Genomic DNA, 20,561 nt, shown 5'->3' with positions numbered 1-20,561 from the left:
GTACGAAAGCTTTGTCTGTTTCTGTTAGGGTTGAGATTCTTCATGCTAGTAGCAGTAAATAATGTTTCTCACTTGTCTCTCTGTGCCAGAAGAAAAAAGGAGAAAAGCTGGGAGGAATTGGAGCTGAGCTTAAAGCGTTATATCCAGAGTAACACTCCTTATGTTGTTTCTCTGACACAAACACCCAACGGGCTCCACCAACATATAAATGTTTCATTTTAGATCAGAAGCATCATTAGTTATACTGTATTTGTGGCAAGAAAATTGTGGGAGGTTTAGCCTTACATCTTATAAAACTGTGATGAGCATTTTCCACATTTTCTGACAGTAAACTAAACAGTTAGTCATTTAATTGTGAAAATAATCATTAGTTGAAACCGCTGACCTATGACTTGAAGTCTACATGTAATAAAGTGTCAAGTGTTGCCCTGAGGTTTGTTTTGTACAGTAATCAGAAGTATATTCCACCCACCTGTGTCTATGTGGCAATAAAAGGGAAGTGGATCTTCAACTTGTGACTTGTGAAAAAAATTTCCCTTCCCCAAAACAATGTTGGTGTTATTTCTGTTGTTAGATGTTTTGGTAACTTTGGTAACTTACCGTACAAAAGGTTACTCATCATTATCAGAAGGTCATCTGTCAGAATGTACCTATTGCGAAACAGAACTACAGTAATGTGACAGCAAACCTGTAACATAAGTATTTTTAGAACACAATATAATTTCTATATAAGGTATAGTATTACATTATCTGTCAGAAGAAGTACATTATCAGTTTTCAAAGGCAATGACCCACCTGAAAAAAGTAATTAATTGTCTAAAAATGTCTAAAAATGTTATTACAACATCAGTCAGGACATTGTACTTCTGATACTTAAGTGGATTTATTGCTTAAAAAAACTACTTTTGATACTTAAATCCATTTTATATCAGATACTTAAAGACTTTTTTGAGTGACTTTTACTTACTTTGACTTTTAAAAAAAAATCTATCTATCTATCTATCTATCTATCTATCTATCTATCTATCTATCTATCTATCTATCTATCTATCTATCTATCTATCTATCTATCTATCTATCTATCTATCTATCTATCTATCTATCTATCTATCTATCTGTCCACTGTATCTATAATACACTGTGCAGTGGCGCCCCTGTCGGCTGTCCCCTGTAACAGCAGCAGCTGTGCCTGAATCCAGCCCATTCGACTCAGTTTTTCCCTCTAAAGCAAAATCACATGATGTGTATTTTGTCATATGATACTGATGAGAGGACTGATCCCACTGAGAGGAGAGCGAGCGTCTCTGACGTCCTCTGTGGAAAACAAAAGGCGACTCGTCCACTTGTCAGTGATGAGATGCTGTAGGCTGACATTGTTTGTTTGGTGGTAGGACTCGATAATATGTGGAGGATGGACCGCCGGGGAGCTGTGCCTGCGATATGCGCCGCATATTTCATAGGTAAGTTCACACTCTTCTAGCACTCACCAGAATGACTGCTGTAATGCTTTATAACGCTATGAAGGGCACAATACGTGTATCAAATAGTTGTAAATGAGATATAATAGATGTTGTAATGTTAATTCAGCACTTTAAATCATCAAGTTGTAAATCACAACAAGTTTTTGTAGAGTTTTGCTGTGGAAGTCTAAAAAAAACTGTATGCAATGTAATGGATATTCGAGCAGTGACAAAGGGGTACCTAAATATTGACATCTGTGTGACAAAATCCTTTAGTGGATGAGTTTCTTTTGTTGTTGTTGTTGTCAAGATGATCTCAGCAGGAGTTTCATGCCACCGAGGCCTTGTTAAAACAAGTTCCATCATTAAAATCTGTCTTGTCATTTCACCCAGACTTCACAGCAAACTTTCTGCACATGGAAAAATGACCATAAAATAAATGCACTGACTTTCTTTTGTAGTCGAACCAACACCGATCTTACTTTAAATGATGGTATCTTTGCTGTAATGGTGTCATTTTCTAGACATTTGAATCTATTCAGCTTTTTCTCTCTGGTGGTTCAACAGAGGTTTGTGTCTAAAAGTTTGAAAAGTAGAAATGTTGCCAACACAGAGGAGACTGAACCAGAAAAATCACATGACCCTCTTTCTGAATAATTGCATTTCATCAGGAGGATGGCTCCTAGTCAAGAAAGCACTTAAGCACATGGCTAATGTGATTACTACCACAATATGGGCTCTGTTTTTGCTGACATGCTCATACCTGTTGCCCCCACTTCTCCTCAGTGGTTGGAGAAATGTTGAATGGTGTTCTTGAGACTTTTTGGAGTGATTTTTGATATCAGGATAACATAGCTGAATAAAGTTCTCCTCTTCTTGATGAGGTAATACACAGGGCAAGTGTGACATAGCTTCTCATGACTCCCACCCACAGTAACACTTTTATATAGTTTCCTGAGGCTGGACTATTTACCACTAAGACCACTACTGTAAATGCCTGGAAATATAAATATGAATATCATTTTTTTTACAGAACACAAATGTCTCCAAGACTTTGGCACCACATAATGATTTGGCATCATGTATTTTGATGCATTTGTTGCCTTTTATGTGTGTAAAATATGAGCAAAAACAAGAGCCAGTGAAACTTGGGGGGCAGAAATGGGAAGGAAGAGTTAGTAGTTATTATTTATAATATGGTTTCTCAGGAGTATTTCTTTTTACAGCTTATGAAGGTATAAATACAGTATCGACAAGTAACAAATAACTCCATACTTCACACTTTCAAGAGAAACAAAACAGACAAAACAACAGATGAAAAAGACATTTTTAAGCCATACCTACTGGGAACCGCTAATGATAATGTGAACATGTGTTTTTCTTAGTAGGGGGTGAAAATTTTAAGGGGCACCCCTCGAACAAATAACTTTAGGCCCCAGAAAGGCTCAGACCAGACCTGTTAATCCTACCAAATATTTGGGTTTTTTCTTACTTCCATTGTTTGTTTAAACTTTAAGGATTAGACAACATACTCCAAAAACCTCAAGTCAGCTGCTACTTAAACCAATTCTGCTTCTTTTTATTAATTATAAAGCCTCAGTTTTTTTGAATATTTTAGGGCATTTAGGAGAGAGATGACAGAAAATGAAGAGAGAGAGAAGAGAGAGATTTAGAATAACATGTAACATACAATATGTCCTGGGACGGAGTCAAACCACGGACAATGCAGCTCATTGTCAGGCCCTTAAAGCTCAGAACTACTGTTTGCAGCCCGGTATCAGTCCACTAGCAGAAGTTAGATTTGAATGATCCACTGTGCTTCTCTTCCAGGCATGGTGCTGAGCCAGACCACACTTACTCCTGCTGTGATGAACACCACTTTCATCGAGAACGTGACCAGTCTGACTGTAACTCCTGTGATTCTCAGCAGCACAACCCCAGGCTGCTTCGCATTCAACACTTCGACTTGTGAGCCCTGTGCGCCAGGATCGCAGTACGACAACAGTGAGTCATTGACCGTGTAATCTGACATGAAGACACCATTTGAAAAACATTTGAATGTTTTACAATCTAAACTCATTCTTTTTGGATACTTGTCCTGTCTCTGCTTAGCAGCGATTGCAGTGATTAACACTACAAGAGTGGACAATAAAGTAGATTTAAGTTAATAAATGATTCTCTGTCCCTCCTCAGACACCCTGCTGTGTGCATGCTGTTCTGACCCCGGGCTGTGTCTATTCCCTGGAGCCTGCCTGCCGTGCACCACAGGTTTCTATCAGCCACTAGCTGGACAGCAGCAGTGTCTGCCCTGCGAACGCGGCTTCTACACCAAGTAAGGACACAAACACACAAACGTGGTATTATCTTCTCTACAGTCTACTTCACTGGTCAATCTCTTGTGTATTTTACATTGCTGTACAGTTTCACTGGAAGTCCACTATGTCACCCCTGCCCTGCTGGATCCTTCAACAATAACACCGGTGGAGACAGTTGCACAAGTTGTTCACCAGGTGTGTTTATTTAGCTGTAGGCTCGACTCAGAGTTCTGCTGTAAATCAGTGACTAGTGTTACAAAAACAGCAGTGTGCTTGTAGTCAGAAATTAGATATTGAAAATGTCTTGACAAGATCAATTATGATGGAATGTAAGCTTGCAAATTAATAGATTATCTAGCGACAAAGATGTGAGATTATTAATTTACATGCAATTATCTCAGTACAGTTTCATGTAATCTAAATCTTGAGATAAAATACAAATCACATGCGTTGAGTTATTTCTTGTCTGCTGCTTTCAGGTTTTTTTTCGTCGCACCAGAGCTCCACCTCATGTACACCATGTGCAGTAGGAAGTTTTTGCAAGTAAGTCGCACTTGAAGATCACTTTCTGTTTCTGTTGTTGCTTGTAACTAGGACTGGAAAATTAGTGTGGAAATTTGATATAACAACCAAAGCAAACATCACATGCTTCCATTCATCCCATGGTCCTGTTCACCAGCACAGATTCACCCCCACAAACAAGACTCAGACACAGTCGCTGCTTTGATTAATCAGACGGTATGAAAATGTAAGTGTCATGTATGATCATGTCCCAGCAGACATGAATGCTGCTTATAGAGCTGGACTTGGAAATACAAGATGGTGTGTAGATCAGCAGCCCTTGGTTATTTCTCACAGGCCAAAGGCTGCATAGTCTCCCTGAGGGATCTTGAGGATTCCCAGTCTAGACTGGATATGTAGTCTTTCCACAGTGTTTTCGGTCTGCTCTGGACTCTGGTCCTAGTTGACGTACCCAGTATTCCTCCACAGGGATACATCTCAGAGGCATCTTGAAGCAAATGAGAAGTGAAAGAGCAACAGTTCATCTGAGCTCTTTTGACATATCTGAGCCCACACAGATTTTGCCAACTAGTAACTGGAATTCAAAGCTCATAACCACAGTTGAGGTTAGGCTCAGCTTTCACCATGACAGTCCGGCAACCTCTTTGACACCAACCCAGAACTCTTCTCAACGGCCTCTCGAAACTCACATGACTGAGTTTTTGCTTTTGCCTCAATGAAAGTGACAGTCCTCATGGGGCCTCATTTCATTTCATTTTCGACAGTGTGCCTAAATTTGATTCATAAAAGATGCCAAAAAAAAAAAATTGCTTACAACAGCACAAATAAGGGGTGTAGTCAGATCACAGCGATGGTAAAACAGATTGAAGTCAGGCAACACATATTTGCTGGGCTGAACAGTGAGTTGGCAAGCAAAGCCAAACGTGCAACTTGTTAGTGTGTCACCACGGTGCGTTGTTAATAAAGTTCATGCAAAGTTCAACACAGCCTTGGGTGTATATGCCTCTTAAACTGCAACACTCCTACATAACCAGGAGGAAAATTACTTATGTCAAGTCTAGATAAGATCATTTCCAAGTAAGGTTTTATAAAACAATATTTATACGTGTTTTTCTGCTTAAGTCATATGAAAAGTCTAAACTGATTATACTGTAGGTCCATTTTATAAATGAGGCCCCTGAAAAGCCTCTTTCCTTTGATTCTCTCCTCAGCCAGTGGATTCTTAGGCTGCTACCTCAACAAGCAATAATGCCTGTCTGGCCAAAGCTCCACATCTAGTTTTCACTGACTAAAATGTATTGTGTTTGGATTGTGGATATCATATTCGATCATTAGTTTCATTAAGTGTCCAAACAACAATTGTAAACACTTCTGAAACTGTCTGTAACCATTATTTCCAATTCCTATTCCTAATATGGCAGTGAAATATTAACATTAATTTCACAAGATAACAAAAGTTGTTTTTTATTCTTCAAACCTTTGCTTAACCTTTGAAATGACAGACCTACACCAAACCGTTGCTCATATATCAGCACTGTGAAACCAAGCTGCAACAACAGCTTTAAACTAAATCAGCTTTGGCATGTGCCACAAACACCTCGTAGTTACTTGTGGCAGCCATGAAATTCAAAGTAGTTACAAGTCACATGTCTCAAGTGAGTGTTCTTTCTCTCTGACAGCTCCTCTGGTTGTTCCCAGTGCCCGATATGTCCCGGAGGAACAGAAGCTCTACAAACCGCTGCGAAAGACTGCACGCCATGTCGGCCAGGTAATTCACATCAAGTTTATGAGTACTGCAGCTCATAATATAAAAAAGGTATGCTTGAATATCCATCATATCTGGTTTTCCACAGGCATGCACAAGCCCCCCCATCAGACTATGTGTCAAATCTGCGGCAGTGGCCTTTATCAGATCCACTGGGGCCAGGAAAGCTGTGATGTTTGCCCAGAGAACCACTACTGTCCTGTGAGCACTGCGCCTAGCACATTGAGGCTGTGTGTGTGAGAAAGATTTGTGGGTGACAGAGTGTGTTGTTCCCTCAGAGTCCAGACGTGAACCCCATTCAGTGTCCCAACGATGCATTTTGCCCCGAGGGCAGCTTGGCTCCGAGCTACTGCATGGAGACTTTCTTCCGCAAAGCTGGAGAGACTTGTGAATTAGCTCCTGTCACTATTGCTCTTTTAGTTATTGGAGGAGGAGGTAAGTAAAAATGCTGGAAAACAAAATAATCCTTTATGATTTTAATGCAAGTGAACAAATATTACTCCTAGTTCCTGTATGTAGTATCCAGTATGTCTTGTCTATGGCTTCTTTTGTAACGCATCTTGTCTCAGCTGAACAGCATGTTAAAGGCATTGGACTTACAGTTCTGCTTTTCAAACTGATTGCTTTTAAAGTTTACAAGCTAAAGCTGATTTGATTACACACAAAACAGTCTCTCTAATGTATTCATAGCTGTCGTTTGATATAGTAATGGTGCATAGCTCCCTTTAGATAATATTAGACACGCGTGTGTTCTGTAGCTTAACAGATGTTTTTTTTTCCACTTGTAAGAGAAAATGAGCAAAGATGACGCAAACTAAATGTGCAGTGGAGCTTTATAAAATGCTGAGGTACTTTCCACTCTTGACCTAGCAGCTATATAGATGTAAATACAACTTGTAAATAAAAGAGGTCAACCTCTGCAGGTATAACTATATAAGTGTTTTGTTGTTGAAATGTATAGATGGTCTTTCATTGTAATTTGTTATTTGGTTTATAGTTTGTCTTTTATTATTACAGGTATTTAAATTGATAAGTTGAATTTCTTACTGGACAGTTGACATATAAACCATTATTGGAAATGTTAAAGTCAGTACACTCAGAAAGGCTGTTTATCCAATGATTCTTTTGGTCTTTTGGAGTCATGGAAACAGTGCCGCTTTTCTTTGTATACTGGAAACAAAGACCACATTATGTCCAGCCAAACAGACTGATGAAATAAATGATCACATATCAAGGCACTCTTTGTTTTTTTATAATATGTGTCTGTCTGTAGATCATTTCCTGTAACATCCTTTTTTTCCCCTCACTTTGTTCAGTGGCCCTACTCTTCATCATCTTAATGGTACTACGTCGACGAAGAGACACCGACGGCGAGCTAACTGTAGCCAGAGCTCCGTTGTTACGCAAAGAGCGACCTCAAGGCAGATACTATGGGATCCCCTGTGACGCAGAACCTGTATATGCTGGCTGGTGAAACAAAGGAAGTGCTTGGCAGGACAAAACCAATTGAAGTGTCCATATGTGTCCCAACTAAAGACAAAAAAACTGATAGAAGAAGACTGACGGTAAAATCCTGGACTGGTGACTTGAGAGTACTTTGACAATCCAACAGCTTTTTTAATGTGGTACATTTTAATATATTATTCTGGAGAAATGGAAGTTGACTCTTTTGTGAATTTTGTTGTTCCACTCAGAGATGAAAGTCTCCTTTTGTGAATTAGGTTAGTGAATTATAAGAGGTATGCTGGAACTGTGAAAACAGGACACATGCCTCGGCTGGGCGGGAACCTCTCTCTATCTTATGAAACGCACTTTTTTCTACAGAGGTAATTGATTTACTTTGCACTCGTGTGTTGGCAGACTTGTGGGTGCCTTCATTAACTCGTGTAGTTCCACAGTTGCAGAGAGGTGTAAACTGTGGTCAGTGCCTTGTGTTTTTTAATGCATTTGATTGTTGTCTGTAGTGCCGATAATAAATTTGCTTAATGTTTTTCTTGTGCTTTTTTTAAGGTAATATTTGTATGTTTTAAAGGAAAATGAATAAAAATTATTGAATTGAGCCTCATTTCTTACTCTTTTGTACTCATTTGAATTGTATTGTAAACTTTAGTTAAGTTCAAATAGCTTGAAAAGTTGATGATACAAAAATATTTGCTATTAATCTTTGAGTTTTTACTTCCCCCATTTTATCTTGGATGCCAAGTTTTAACTCTGCATGTCAAATTTGTTGACCAAACTCTTTAATGGAACAATAACCATGAGGTGACCATGAATAGTTTTTAATCTTTTTATTCTTTAAAGACAGTAAAAAGGTCAAGAGCCTCCCAAACACATGAAAATTGCAAAATGTTACATTGCCTTTCTAATTCTTACTTCTATGTTTTTTGGGAAATTTATGTTCTCATAAAGATCTAATTTTCCGATCATATTCATTTTGAATATCTTTCTGATAATAACTCCCTGTCTTTTTGAATGAACTGTGGTGTCTGATTGTTGTACTGTGATCAAAGTAAAGCTGCGGGATGCTAAAGCAGAGTTGAGAGGTTTACTGCACACTTTACATCAGACATTTTGACATGTCATTGCATTAAAAGCACTGGTGTAACTAACAACATTAACAACTGCATTCCATTTCCAGATCCAGGGCCACTGGACTGCACTCACAGGGAACACTGATTATGTTATAAGCTGCTCCTGCTATGACAAGAGAAAATGTCTGCCAGATTCAGTGGCTACTACAGTACAAGGTTTACCAGACTAAAGAAAAGAGAAAGGTCTCACTAACAAGACTGTGTTTAGGTTCCACAGCAGTGAACAGTTCTTTCAACATTATGTAAACAGCCAACTGGAGACTGTGACAAATGGCAGATCTTAGTATCAGATAAACAAGTTTACAGAGTGTGACAACCATGGAGCCGAAAGACAAATACAGCTTTACAGATACATACAAGACTCATAGAAGAATGATACTGGAATCCATAACACTTATCCTCAGTATAACTAAGTATTTCCAGCAAAAATCTTTAAGTATAAAAAGTAAAAGTACTACTTATTCAATACAGCCCCTTTCAGAATGTTATATATGGGCCTATGTTATTATTGATGTATTAACATGTAAAACATATTTTGATGTTGGTAGTCAGGGTGAAGCTAATTATATCTGCTTTATATCTTGTGAAATAATTTATTATAATCCTACAACAATCCATTATATAAAACTATAGTTATCTGATATTGCGTACAGAGATAAATGTCCAGTGATTGGTACTAGGTGGCAGTAATGCTCTGTGTTGTATTAACGCTCGATGAGAGAAAAATGAAATTTGTCCAAGCAGGACTCCGTACATGCGCACGCATTCAGAAGAAAACATGGCGGCCACCTTGGCAAGGAGGGTGTCCGGTATGTACATACAACTTGACATTCATATTTTCATTTCACTCTCCTCATTTTGTAAATGTTTAGTATTGTATCCATTGTAAACGTACTGAATTGATGTTGGAGCAATTGTGCGTCCGTGTAGTTTTTAACATTAATAGTACGTGACTTCGGTACATTAGCTAACTAGCATCACTGCATGGTTTTCTCCTCGATGTGACTCCTCTCATGTGTTTTCATGTTATTCTTCCGTCTGACAGGGCTGCTGAGGCCGCTGTCTGTCTCGCTGTGTGCCAGGACACCACAGCTTTGTCAGCTTTCCAGCCTCATCCAGCCTCCAGCTCTCTACAACTCCGCTGCAGCCGCTGTCCGAGCTCCTCTGCGGGCTGCAGTGTGTCAGGCACCCCGGTACAACATCCTACAACGGTAACAGACCAGAGAAAACCCTGTTGTTGATTTTCAGACGACTGTCAAGTGGACATTAAAAACATTTTTTTGTTCTTTTTTATACTCTACTATATACTTATATTTATAATTTATACTCTACTGTATACACGCAATACAAGGGACAAGGTTCATTTATCAAGCCACAACACGGTCTACAACGAAATGGTAGTTGTAGTTATGCTACCCAAAAACAAATGGTATATACACGAATGAATAAATGATAAATCATTAACTTGTGATAAACTATAAACATTTTTTTTTAAATTGTGGAGTGCAGGAGATGAATTGAGGGACAAACAGAGCAAACGTATGTTAGCTCCCCTGTCTGGAGCTGATTTTTATTGTTGTTTTTTTTCTATACAACATACTGCATATTTACAATACAAAGTACAAGTTTCATTTACCATTGTATAAGGAAAACACAGGGTTGTATAAGGAAATGACAGCTGTAGTCCCCTTATGCTACTCACAAAACTACATCAATGGATTAGGGGCTTAAAGGGCAAAGGTATGTTTTTATTCCTGTCGGGGCTGTTTTTATATGCTCAATATTACAACATATGAGAATATTTTATACTGTGTGCGCTTCCAATATTGTGCCTCCCCAACAATGCATGGGAGTCTGCTTCTTCAACATGACAATGCAGCCATGTGCATAGCAAAGTTGATAAAGTATGGATCTCATTGTTTGGCGTATAATAACTCAACTGGCCTGCCCAAGGCACTTACCTCATCCCCATCCAACACCTTTGGGATGGATGCTAAAGGTCTTGAGGCTGAAAAGAAGCAAAGCGCTGCAGCCATCTTTTTGAAAGTCTTCCCAGAAGAATGAAGACTATAACAGCAGCAGAATAATGCCCACAGTTTAGGGAATGAGATGACCAACAATAATATATGGCTGTAATGTACGGGTCCACATACATTTGACCATGTGAAGTAGATTAGCCTCAGAACTAATTTCAGTGTTCCCAATAAACACCATGAAACTTGCTCTTGCTCAAATAATTGTCTAAAGGTAAATAGGAGAGCAGCTTTGCCTCAGGAGAGAATGTTAGTACAGTTTAACTGTTTACTGCTACCGAATGTCCTATTTAATAACCAATACATTATCACAGTGGTCACATATAGCTCTCTCGAGTACTTCTTCCCTTTTGGTAATCAGGATTAGGTGTAGGGTTATGATTGTTGTAGCTAAAATCAGGGTTTGGATTACAGTTTGTAGAGGTGCAACAAGAAAATTATATTTTGTTCAGTCTACTTCTTGTCACTTGAAAACTAGTTTATTATGACAGTTGTAAGTAAATTAAATAAAATTCTGAGAAATTGCTGAGAAAGATATATTCAAACCTGACAAAATAAAACAAACTATCTGCCTAGCTACTGATACCTATTTGTGTTGGGTGATAATATGCTGTTTTGTAATCTGAGTGAATTGAATCTTCCTGTGCCCTTTCCCTTCTCTGCTTCTTTGTGTTGTTGCAGGGTGTCGCCACTTATTCCCAGTCTGACTCAGCAACCATGCCGAAGTCTAACATACTACAGTGTGAAGAAGGGCAAGAGGAAGTCTGTCAACTCTGTGAAAGACAGGTTCATGAGGCTGCATTGTGGCCTTTGGATCAGACGCAAGGTACAAGTCTTTTACTGTTTTACTGTCTTTTTATACCTTTTAAAAACACAGCGTTTCCAATCTGACTTCTCGTTATCAAACGTTCATTCTTATACAGGCTGGATACAAGAAAAAACTGTGGAAGAAGCTGCCTGCCAGACGAAAGCGCCTGAGGGAGCAGGTGTTCTGTAACAAAACACAGAGCAAGCTTTTGGATAAAATGACAACCTCTTTTTGGAAAAGGAGGAACTGGTATCTTAATGATCCATACCTGAAGTACCACGATCGGGTCAACCTCAAAGTGTAAATTGCTGATTCATGTAGTGACATACTTGTTTTCTGTTTGAATATAATGTAATAAAGTTATATATGTAAGGAAACCATATGTCTTTAATGATCCTTTTCTTTTAAATGCACCTTTAGGATAAGAAAACACACTGACACACAGTCAAAGTTTTGCTTCATATTTAATGGCTGTAAATTGATTTAAACAGAAATATTAAACATAGAAGAACGATGAAGTGATAGCCTTCAAACCATCATGTCATCACTTCAATGCTTTTTGTTTTTTAATTCACAATCAAGTTGAAATTGATTTGACATTCTGGCCTGCCAGAACAAAACTTTTTAGAACAACTCAGTAAAGTGGTGTGTCTTCATGAATTAAGTCAAAGTGGCAAATTGATCAGTAAATAATAAGACATGTTATTCATATCTGTATAGCCAACATGTATGTATAGTCATAACATTTTATGTTGTTACCACAAAGCAACCGAAAGTCATTTGTCGCCAGCAAGGCATCTGAAGAGGCCAACAGCTTCACACAAACTCATTTAAGTAATCCAATTTTCATACAAATTAATAACAAACATCATGCAATGATGAGTTCATCAGTCTACGCACAATTATACAAATCTGCTACTTAGCAACATGTTTTTTTCTCCGTTTTACTTTGCATGAATTATTTAATAGAAGGAAATCACCTCCAACACTAACACTGATACTACTAACGCTGAAACACATAATCTGAATTTTTTCACCATTTATCCATTAAAAGGACATTTCATGTGCATAACGAGTGTATCTACAACATCAGAGTGAATGACGTGTAAACAGAACAGTTGTACCTGAGAAGCTTTTGTTTCAAACTTCAGACCACCATGAATGATACAGATACACTAATGAAAATCATAAATCTGCTGCGTAAGTCCACCCGTCAATAACCACAGTGATACTTTGTGTGTAAAATGCTGCTAAGATTCAGGCTCAGTGAATAAAGTACAGGATGAAAACATACAGTGTATCACCACGCAGTATTAAGTTAAATGTAAGTTTGTAAACCTGCAAACCAATAAAGTCACTCTAATAAATTCCTAACAAATAGAAGAAGCAAGTAAAAGGTATGATCGTTGAGTTTAGTGTTGCTCAGTTAACAGCAGAGCATTACACAGTGATTTCAAACATGGAAAAAGAGCCATGTTCATTTACAGTAAATACTCATCCTATTCCTGCTACAGCTGAAAGTGACATGTTCCTAATTGGCTTTCAATTGTCAATTAAATGACAAAGAAATGTGCATAAAAAACTGAACAGTAGATTGTCAAAAACAGTCTGCTTCACTGAGAAAACCTGTTTTATGTGATGTGAATGCTTCTTGTCACACAAGTAATTATTTCTTCACCACAGAGGAAACAAGCAACAATAAAGTTATTTTGTGATAATATTCAGCTACTAATTTGTTGTGATTTCATGTCATTTTTTGGCCTTTTCAGAGTATTGAGAGCAGGGATTTTATATTCTAAGCATAGTGCAAAATGATTGCTTAACGAGAACGTAGTTGTGTTTAAAAACTTAAATCACACATGGAGACATTGTAGATTTTTACGTCTCTGTTATGTCTTTCTTTAAGGCTTTAATAAAGAGGTAAACTACAGAATATTGTCCTCCACTGCTGTCTGACTTTTTATTACCACAAAGTCAGGTTGTGTTATCTCTAGAATATGTTATATTTAGGATAATCAACGGATTTTACAACATGTTGATTTGATAATTAATCAGTGTAGAACTCCCACAGATGTTTCTCCACAACAGATTGAATCAGGGTAAAAACAGCCATGCCTTTTCTTTTGCTCCTCGGCTTTTAACACATTCTCTAACAGCAGCGACCATGTCACTCTCAATGCCAGCTGTAGTATTCAGTGACAGTACATTCTGTTTAACAAACAGCGGACTCATGACTGGGAAGACATGCATGCAATTGCCTACCCAAACCTGATATATAAAAACAATCAAATCAGAAAGATGAAGTACACACAAACTGTACATAAATACATATTCAATAACCCACAAACTCAAAATGTCAATATCAGCATGGAGCCCATTTGTTCTATCGCAATGTCACAAACCATTTTTTTTTTTATCATGAGCCACGAGCTATATACTTAATATAGAGGGGTCATCATAGGTCACTTTGGTAATACCTTATTCCAAAGCAAAGGCTGCTTCAGTCATGTAGATTTTGGCCATTCAGTATTTTCACTTCTTGCAGCAAAGGCAGCTGGAGGAGTCTTTAGGGCTAGTTTCACATGGCTTCATTGTTTGAAGAAAGAGCACTCCTGGATCTTGTGAGAGGCCTTAAGACTCTAAGAGGTGGCTGGAAGGCAAAAATGAGGACAGAAAACAAAGAGGGAGAGGGAGTTAGTCAGCTAATAACCACAATGTTTTACTCAGTATTTAAAGGACACCTCTGGCGTTAGTTTGTATTTTTTTTTATCAACAAATCCCAAGGTAAGACCCACAATGTGTAAGTTTATCTCTCAATTATAAAAAATGGTCTTATTTCAGCTTCTTAAATGTGAATGTTTTCTGGTTTCTTTCCTCCTCTATGACAGTAAGCTGAATATTTTTGGGTTGTGGTGAAAAAAGACATTTGAGGACCTGATCCTGGGCTTTGGGAAACAATCAACAATAATAAGACTTAATAGTTGCAGCCCTAAACAGTAGATGTCTATGGCACACAGGAAAAGGCTGAATCAGGCTTCAGCTACACAGACAGTACTTGTGCATAGGATCGATTCATTGTTCGTTTGTTTTTTTTTCAAGGGATTTGTTGACAATAAGAAAAATATTGAATATTGCCAGCATTATCCTTTAACCAGTGTCATGCCATATCATATTTCCCTAAACATTACATGAAAAATATTATTTTCAGGAGTGAAATACACTGGGAGGCAATCCACGTCACTCTGTCAGCCATGTTTGAAATGTTTCCATGCCACATTTCCAAACACGTGAGCAGCTGCAATCATACAAGAGCAAGATCACACATTCATTTGAACCAACAATAAATCCACTAAAGTTATTATGTGATTCAGCTTCGTCAGTGCAGAGATCCAATTATCTCCACAGTTGCAGAAGTGCTGAACCATGATGATTTGTTTAGCTACACAGCAGTAGAAATTAGTGAATGGGTGAGTAAATCACCGCTCTCAAGGGGCAGTTAGAATCAGGCAGCAGCTGTGCAGCCATGTTGGCGAGGCGGTATACCTCAGGAGCCTTCCTCTTAATCAGCCTGAGCTGTGGCGAGCTTGAAGTTGCTTGCACCTCTTTCCCTACCTCTTCAGGCTGCTCTGGAACTGGAGGAGTGGGAGGTGGAGAGGGTGTGGAGGGTGGGGAGGACTTGGGTGTCAGTGAGGGCGTAATGGGTGTGGACTCGGATTCAGAAGGTGAAATGGTCTGGGACTGCAGCCCCTTGGAGTTCCATTGGTCCAACACTTCATACTCAGTCATGTCAAAATCCTGTCCTGCACCGTGAAGAAAGGTCGGTGGAAGGGATGAACAACATGTACATCCTGTCTCTGGTCTATTGAATGGAAAGCCAAATACTCTCTGTGTAATTGCTGTAGAGCGGCATCTGATTTTTTCCAGTGGGGATTATGAAAGTTCATATAGTAATGCATTATCATTCTGCAGACCACAGAGCAGAGGCCAAACAGTAAGTTATGATAAGCAGGAACCAATTTGTTGCAGCACAAACAAGCCTAACAAGCCAGTTCTTATGAAGTCTCCTCTGTTCTTGCTTTGAGTATCTGCAGAATTGTGTCCAATTTTGATGCAATACAGAAATTTGTTGATAACATATTTTTCATATTGTCAGCAAATCCCTTGAAAAGACCAAAACCACAAATGAATTGATCTTGATAGGGTGTCCTTCATGCAATAGACCTCCATGATTGTTCAAAAAATCTAAAAAAAACATATAAGTGAGCCACATAGTTACAATGTTCCTTCATTACTATGAACACGCATGCTGAAGTTTATTTCGAGTCCTATACACCATCCTGCTGCCAAAAATACTCACTCGAGCAGGACAGGGATCAGCGCAGGGGTCTTATTCTGCCTGAGGATCCCTTAGTTGATAGACAGACGGAGCAGGGACTCCTTGGTACATATATTGTAATTCTGTTTTATATTAACTGGTCTGCCTATGGTGCCATGTATAAAGAAGTTGGCAGCAGTTGTAGCATGGGTAATGTTAGGCATGTTGGCCTCACCCTCTGCAACTGAATTCTACAGCTGAGAATAGTCCCTAACAAATGCACTGTTTACTCCTGTTTAAGCAATGTTTCCTCAAAACTACAGTGACCAGCTAGTTTAATAAATGACTGAGCATTCTTAAAAATAACGTATTTGTGACCTACTTTTAAGGATTTACATCTTCAGTAGAAACCAGTGTGGCCAGGGCTGAGGGCCACAGACAGGGTGTGTCAGGAAGTGTTTAGAGACGGACTAAAACCTGGTTAATGTTGGTCTGTAAATGGGATTTGTTGACAATAAGAAAAATATGGAAAAACACCAGACTTGACTTCCTGTAATAGAGTGTGGTCATAAAATGACAGCAGCTATTTTAGGAATATACTTCAATTCTTTGTTTGATATTAGTTGTGCCTACAGCTCCTGTACAGACATTTCACTTCAGTGTAAACACTTCTGTCTAAATGTTACATCTAAATTTATCTACAAAGGAATGATTATTAGCTGAAACGAGAAACATACACCCCACAAACAAACAACTGTTTGCACATGATGTTAAACTAGGGACAAATCCTCCCAGCTACATGTGAGTTTTATCACAGGATGGTTTAGCCTGGCAGCCCTGCGAGACCTGACCTGCTCCAAACAGGAAGGCAGGACTGAGGTTAGGGGGCCACTCAGGAAAACCGAGGCACGAAACAATATCAGTCAGCTTAAACAAGCTTGAACAGGAAGACAGAAATCTACATGATAATCTGTTTTACACAAACAAACCAGGCACTGTTATTGCATTATAATAGCACCATTAAAGCAAATGTTTTCTGTGAACGGGCCATATGTTTGTTACACATTCTTACCACCATGTTATATTAAAAACCTGATATATTCTCAACACTTTAACACATTTTAATATGCTTATATAACACTATTAGCTTGTTGGATTAAGTCAATATCTGTAGTGGGTTTTAACACACTGTGCTGACAACAGTAATGTCGACTCACCCTTGTTGTAGCTCTCGGACTTGCTGCGCATCATGGTTCTGGTCCGTTGCTGTGCTGGTGCAGGCTGCGTAGTGCCAGGGCCGGTGTTAACAGGGTCAGACTGATAAGAAGACAGATCCTGCATGCTGAAACTCCGCAGCCTGTCTGACAGGACGCCTTGGCTCTAGAAAGAGTAACACAGTCAGGATTAGGGTCAGCAACGTGTAATAGTAAGAGCATGGATCATCTTTAAGGGCATGAATAATTACAATAGGCTACTGGATCTTCTACTTTAAAAACAAACATCCAATGGTTCATTTAATAATCCTACCTAATTATGTGAATAGTAAACAACATAACAGGCTTGATACCCTATCCACAACGACCCTCCACTGTACCCCCTGGTCAATACAAAACAAACGAGTCTGCATTACCTTTGTTGCAGCCATGACTGCAGCGGTGGCTGCGACATTCAGCCCTTTTCTCCCAAAATGCACCAGTGTGTCATAGCTTTTGTCCTTCGCTTGGCCGATGTAGTCATCAATTTCCTGAAAGAAGTACAAATAAATAAATAAATAAACATATCCTGTCATCAATGTCAAACTCATCTTGGTGTTTCTTACATTTCTTGATTGCACTTTGATTTAATTCTGTCTGTCTCACTAATGTGTTTCCTGACTCAGACGTAGAGGAAAAAGGAAAGGAGAGATGGAGGAACATGATGACATTTCCTGTCTCCTGTCCCTGCAAACACTTTAACAGCTAAAGTGGAAAAGTGAATTGGCACAGAGGAACTTTTGTTCTCTAAAAAGCTGTGACGCCCAAATGATGTTAGTCACAAAATCACGCAGACTAACTTAGAGGCTAGAATGAATGTTTGCACCTAAGCTTTTCCTTGAACTACACTCGCAGACAAAAGGAAGACCCAAGAGCAAGGGAAGGGCATTTCACCTTTTCTTTTGAGGAAAGCGTGGGATGCACAAACTTCCTGTATAGCACACTGGAGCCTTTAGTGTAAGGGGACAGCAGCCACACCACAAAGGCTATCTTCAGTTCATAGTAGAAAGGAAGCCTGTAACAAAGGCGCAAAATGATGGAGCCACTGGCACAACAAAGTAAACACTAAATATTTCATGTGATATTAACACAATAAAAGTCAAGAGGTTAACTTTTTCCGTTAAAGAAGCTGAATAATCACAAAGGTCGCTCACCAACAAAGAAACATATCTGTGAATACTTCCACCGCCGTGAAGAGGGCGAATATTATCCAGTACATCATCCATTTTACCTAAGATGTAAGAGAACAGTAAAATATAGTTAGAGAAGCTACATGACAACTTAGAATCATATCAATAAGGACAACTAGGGCTGGGCAATTTACTATAATGCAGCCTTTAAAAGATATAACGTCTTATATCACGATAACAATATAGTAGATGTAATGATAATGATATAATATTGATATATTGCCCTGCCCTAAGGACGACACAGCCTGATATCACTTCATAACCAAAAATACAAATGATATACTCACGTATTCTTTCACATCTTTCGACTTCACAGCTTTATAAGATGAGTAAGCGGGATATAGTGTACCAAACACAAGTCTAGAAGACAGAAAACTCGACATTACACAGATGTGTAATGAATAATTTATCAAATCAATACATTTCAAATGCAACTAACAAATCATGATTATGGACAATATATTTTGGGTTAAGCAGAGATTCAAACAAATGTATTTGTCTGTCATCTTAAACACATTTAAGGTTACATTTACACAGGATAGTTTTGGCCATGTCTCTTCAGAGGTGCAGCCTACATAAGTAAATGGATAGACAGGTTGTAAGGTGAGCTCAAGGTAAAGCAGAATAGTTTGTTCCTTCCAGAAAGAAACCATTAAAACCACCCACTCCAGTTAGATGTCACCCTGGCTGATTTGACTAAACAAGCTGTCCAGGTGCCAAGCTTCCGGACATGAGGTAAAATTAGCTTCATGTTTTTTTTTCTTCCTTTTCCCAACATTTCTATTCGTGTGCAGACACCTGTGCTGCTGGGTGTCCTCACAGAGACAGGACGGTGTTCAAGTGCTACAGCCAGGCAACAGCTGTGAGTGCGACCTGATCAAATTACTGACCCACATCATGTTGCACCTCTCTGGCATGACGAGCTTGATGTGCTCCAACATGGTGTATAAACACAAGGACACTAAAAATAAATAGATCATCAGTGAGAGAGGCAGCTGAACCTTTCTGTTGGAGTTTGGACCCAAAATGAGCCACATAAACATGTTTTCTTAAACATCCAGGTCTGAAACTGTCCCATGTAGGCAACAAGATCTTGTAATCTAAATTTAATTGGCTCACTATTTTGAGGTTGGGCCTGCAGTTGGTTCACTGCACACGGTCTGGAATAGCGCTGATTCATACTTTGTGCAGGTAAAAATAGCCAACTTTCACTTAGAAATGTCCTATTGTTGAATCTCATTTAAATTCCTATCTATAAGGGAACACATGTCTTATTACATGAGTAAGTCTTGCGTTGTAACCTGAGCAGGCTGACCCATCCCTTTTGTTTTTTTTCCAATATGGGACATCAACAGAGAATATAGCTCCACTCAAAGACCGCTCCTGTTGTTCACTCACCTCGCCACTCTCTGACATTTAGCTTTGTGCCACTGAAAGACGCTTCTGATTTCTGCATCTGACTCATGTTATCATTTCATGCATGATAATAGATCAGTCAGAGCATCGCGTCACCTCTTTGTCTATAATAAAAAAAAAGCCATTTGATAAACACAAAGAGTCTCTGGCTACTGAGCGCTGCCAGCCTGCTCAGATGTACAGAAGGTCTGCACAGGCCTGGCTCAGCATGCCTGCTCAAATGGCAAAGTACGATCCGGAGACATTCCGACGGTTTTCCAGTCAAAGATTAATAGACCGACATCGGCTCTGCTGTTTCTGATTAAATATCAGACAATTTGCGGGGGCTTGTAAAGCGCGCAGCTCCTTGCACCCTCAATGAGACGCTCAAATACACGCAATAACCAGGAATCGCAAATTATTAATAGGCCCTATACTCCTCTGTGACACAGCATATTGCAAAGAAATAATAAAAAATGACTTACACCACAAGTCTAGAGATGATCCAGGAGACCATTGCGCTTGAAAGGCGACAGGACGCGCTGTCTGCGGGGAGGAGTTTCCTCCAGATGACAGGCGCGTCCAGGCGGCTTGCGTGTGGACGCACACAGGCAGCAACGTGATGCAGGAAAAACAGTGTGGCTATAACTTTTATCCATAGATGGCAGTGTTGCATTACACAGACACTACAGATACTCAGGATGATGGGTGGGTATTGAGTGTCCTTCCTGCTGTAAGTGGGTTTCAAAAACCTGACCCAGAATGTTCTGTCACAACTAAACACAACCTAATTCTAACCTATGTCTCATAGGTTAGTAAAATGACAGGAAATTATGGCATAATACAGCTCTGAAAACTTGATGTTGACTCTGGACCAAGCTAATAATGTAGTATCATGTTCGTAGATGAAGGTA

The 20,561-nt window shown here is 39.1% G+C and overlaps 3 protein-coding genes across 5 annotated transcripts; 2 read left to right on the top strand and 1 right to left on the bottom strand.

Moving 5' to 3' along the window:
• The first annotated feature begins 1,303 nt into the window (after positions 1-1,303).
• Positions 1,304-7,721, top strand: LOC141010980 (uncharacterized). Its single transcript, XM_073484160.1, has 9 exons — positions 1,304-1,460; positions 3,291-3,464; positions 3,654-3,792; positions 3,882-3,970; positions 4,255-4,318; positions 5,977-6,065; positions 6,151-6,263; positions 6,341-6,497; positions 7,379-7,721. The coding sequence occupies exons 1-9, from the start codon at positions 1,403-1,405 to the stop codon at positions 7,534-7,536; spliced, it is 1,041 nt and encodes a 346-aa protein (XP_073340261.1). The 5' UTR covers positions 1,304-1,402; the 3' UTR covers positions 7,537-7,721.
• Positions 7,722-9,420: 1,699 nt separating this feature from the next.
• mrpl35 (mitochondrial ribosomal protein L35) lies at positions 9,421-11,871 on the top strand. Of its 2 annotated transcripts, none has more exons than XM_073483878.1 (4): positions 9,421-9,462; positions 9,699-9,864; positions 11,368-11,512; positions 11,610-11,871. In XM_073483878.1, exons 1-4 carry the CDS (start codon positions 9,432-9,434, stop codon positions 11,796-11,798), a joined length of 531 nt encoding a protein of 176 aa, XP_073339979.1. In that variant the 5' UTR covers positions 9,421-9,431; the 3' UTR covers positions 11,799-11,871. The 2 variants fall into 2 exon arrangements, with proteins under 2 accessions (XP_073339979.1, XP_073339978.1); XM_073483877.1 differs by lacking the exon at positions 9,421-9,462 and adding an exon at positions 9,522-9,598.
• A 68-nt stretch (positions 11,872-11,939) lies between these two features.
• Positions 11,940-20,207, bottom strand: reep1 (receptor accessory protein 1). Of its 2 annotated transcripts, none has more exons than XM_073483411.1 (8): positions 20,133-20,207; positions 18,540-18,612; positions 18,217-18,293; positions 17,957-18,077; positions 17,440-17,553; positions 17,027-17,189; positions 15,107-15,294; positions 11,940-14,144 (listed from the first exon to the last, which is right to left on the bottom strand). In XM_073483411.1, exons 1-8 carry the CDS (start codon positions 20,162-20,164, stop codon positions 14,073-14,075), a joined length of 840 nt encoding a protein of 279 aa, XP_073339512.1. In that variant the 5' UTR covers positions 20,165-20,207; the 3' UTR covers positions 11,940-14,072. The 2 variants fall into 2 exon arrangements, with proteins under 2 accessions (XP_073339512.1, XP_073339513.1); XM_073483412.1 differs by lacking the exon at positions 20,133-20,207 and adding an exon at positions 19,651-19,846.
• Between the last annotated feature and the right edge of the window lie 354 nt (positions 20,208-20,561).

Source organism: Pagrus major, chromosome 16, assembly GCF_040436345.1.
Source record: "Pagrus major chromosome 16, Pma_NU_1.0".
Classification (NCBI taxonomy): Eukaryota; Metazoa; Chordata; class Actinopteri; order Spariformes; family Sparidae; genus Pagrus; species Pagrus major.
Note: the sequence above shows the minus strand (reverse complement) of the source record. Positions and strands in the feature narration are given on the sequence as shown.

What these genes read in the sequence shown, in the direction of transcription:
- reep1 (XM_073483411.1), bottom strand. Translation starts at nt 20,164, where the DNA reads ATGGTCTCCTGGATCATCTCTAGACTTGTGGT. An exon ending in ACAGATATGTTTCTTTGTTG is followed by an intron (nt 18,078 to 18,216) that starts GTGAGCGACCTT and finishes CCTTTGTTACAG; the next exon opens with GCTTCCTTTCTACTATGAAC. An exon ending in CAGTCATGGCTGCAACAAAG is followed by an intron (nt 17,190 to 17,439) that starts GTAATGCAGACT and finishes TACTCTTTCTAG; the next exon opens with AGCCAAGGCGTCCTGTCAGA.
- LOC141010980 (XM_073484160.1), top strand. Translation starts at nt 1,403, where the DNA reads ATGTGGAGGATGGACCGCCGGGGAGCTGTGCCTGCGATATGCGCCGCA. An exon ending in ATGCGCCGCATATTTCATAG is followed by an intron (nt 1,461 to 3,290) that starts GTAAGTTCACAC and finishes CTTCTCTTCCAG; the next exon opens with GCATGGTGCTGAGCCAGACC. An exon ending in CAGAGAACCACTACTGTCCT is followed by an intron (nt 6,264 to 6,340) that starts GTGAGCACTGCG and finishes TTGTTCCCTCAG; the next exon opens with AGTCCAGACGTGAACCCCAT.
- mrpl35 (XM_073483877.1), top strand. Translation starts at nt 9,556, where the DNA reads ATGTTGGAGCAATTGTGCGTCCGTGTAGTTTTTAACATTAATA. An exon ending in TGTAGTTTTTAACATTAATA is followed by an intron (nt 9,599 to 9,698) that starts GTACGTGACTTC and finishes TCCGTCTGACAG; the next exon opens with GGCTGCTGAGGCCGCTGTCT. An exon ending in GCCTTTGGATCAGACGCAAG is followed by an intron (nt 11,513 to 11,609) that starts GTACAAGTCTTT and finishes ATTCTTATACAG; the next exon opens with GCTGGATACAAGAAAAAACT.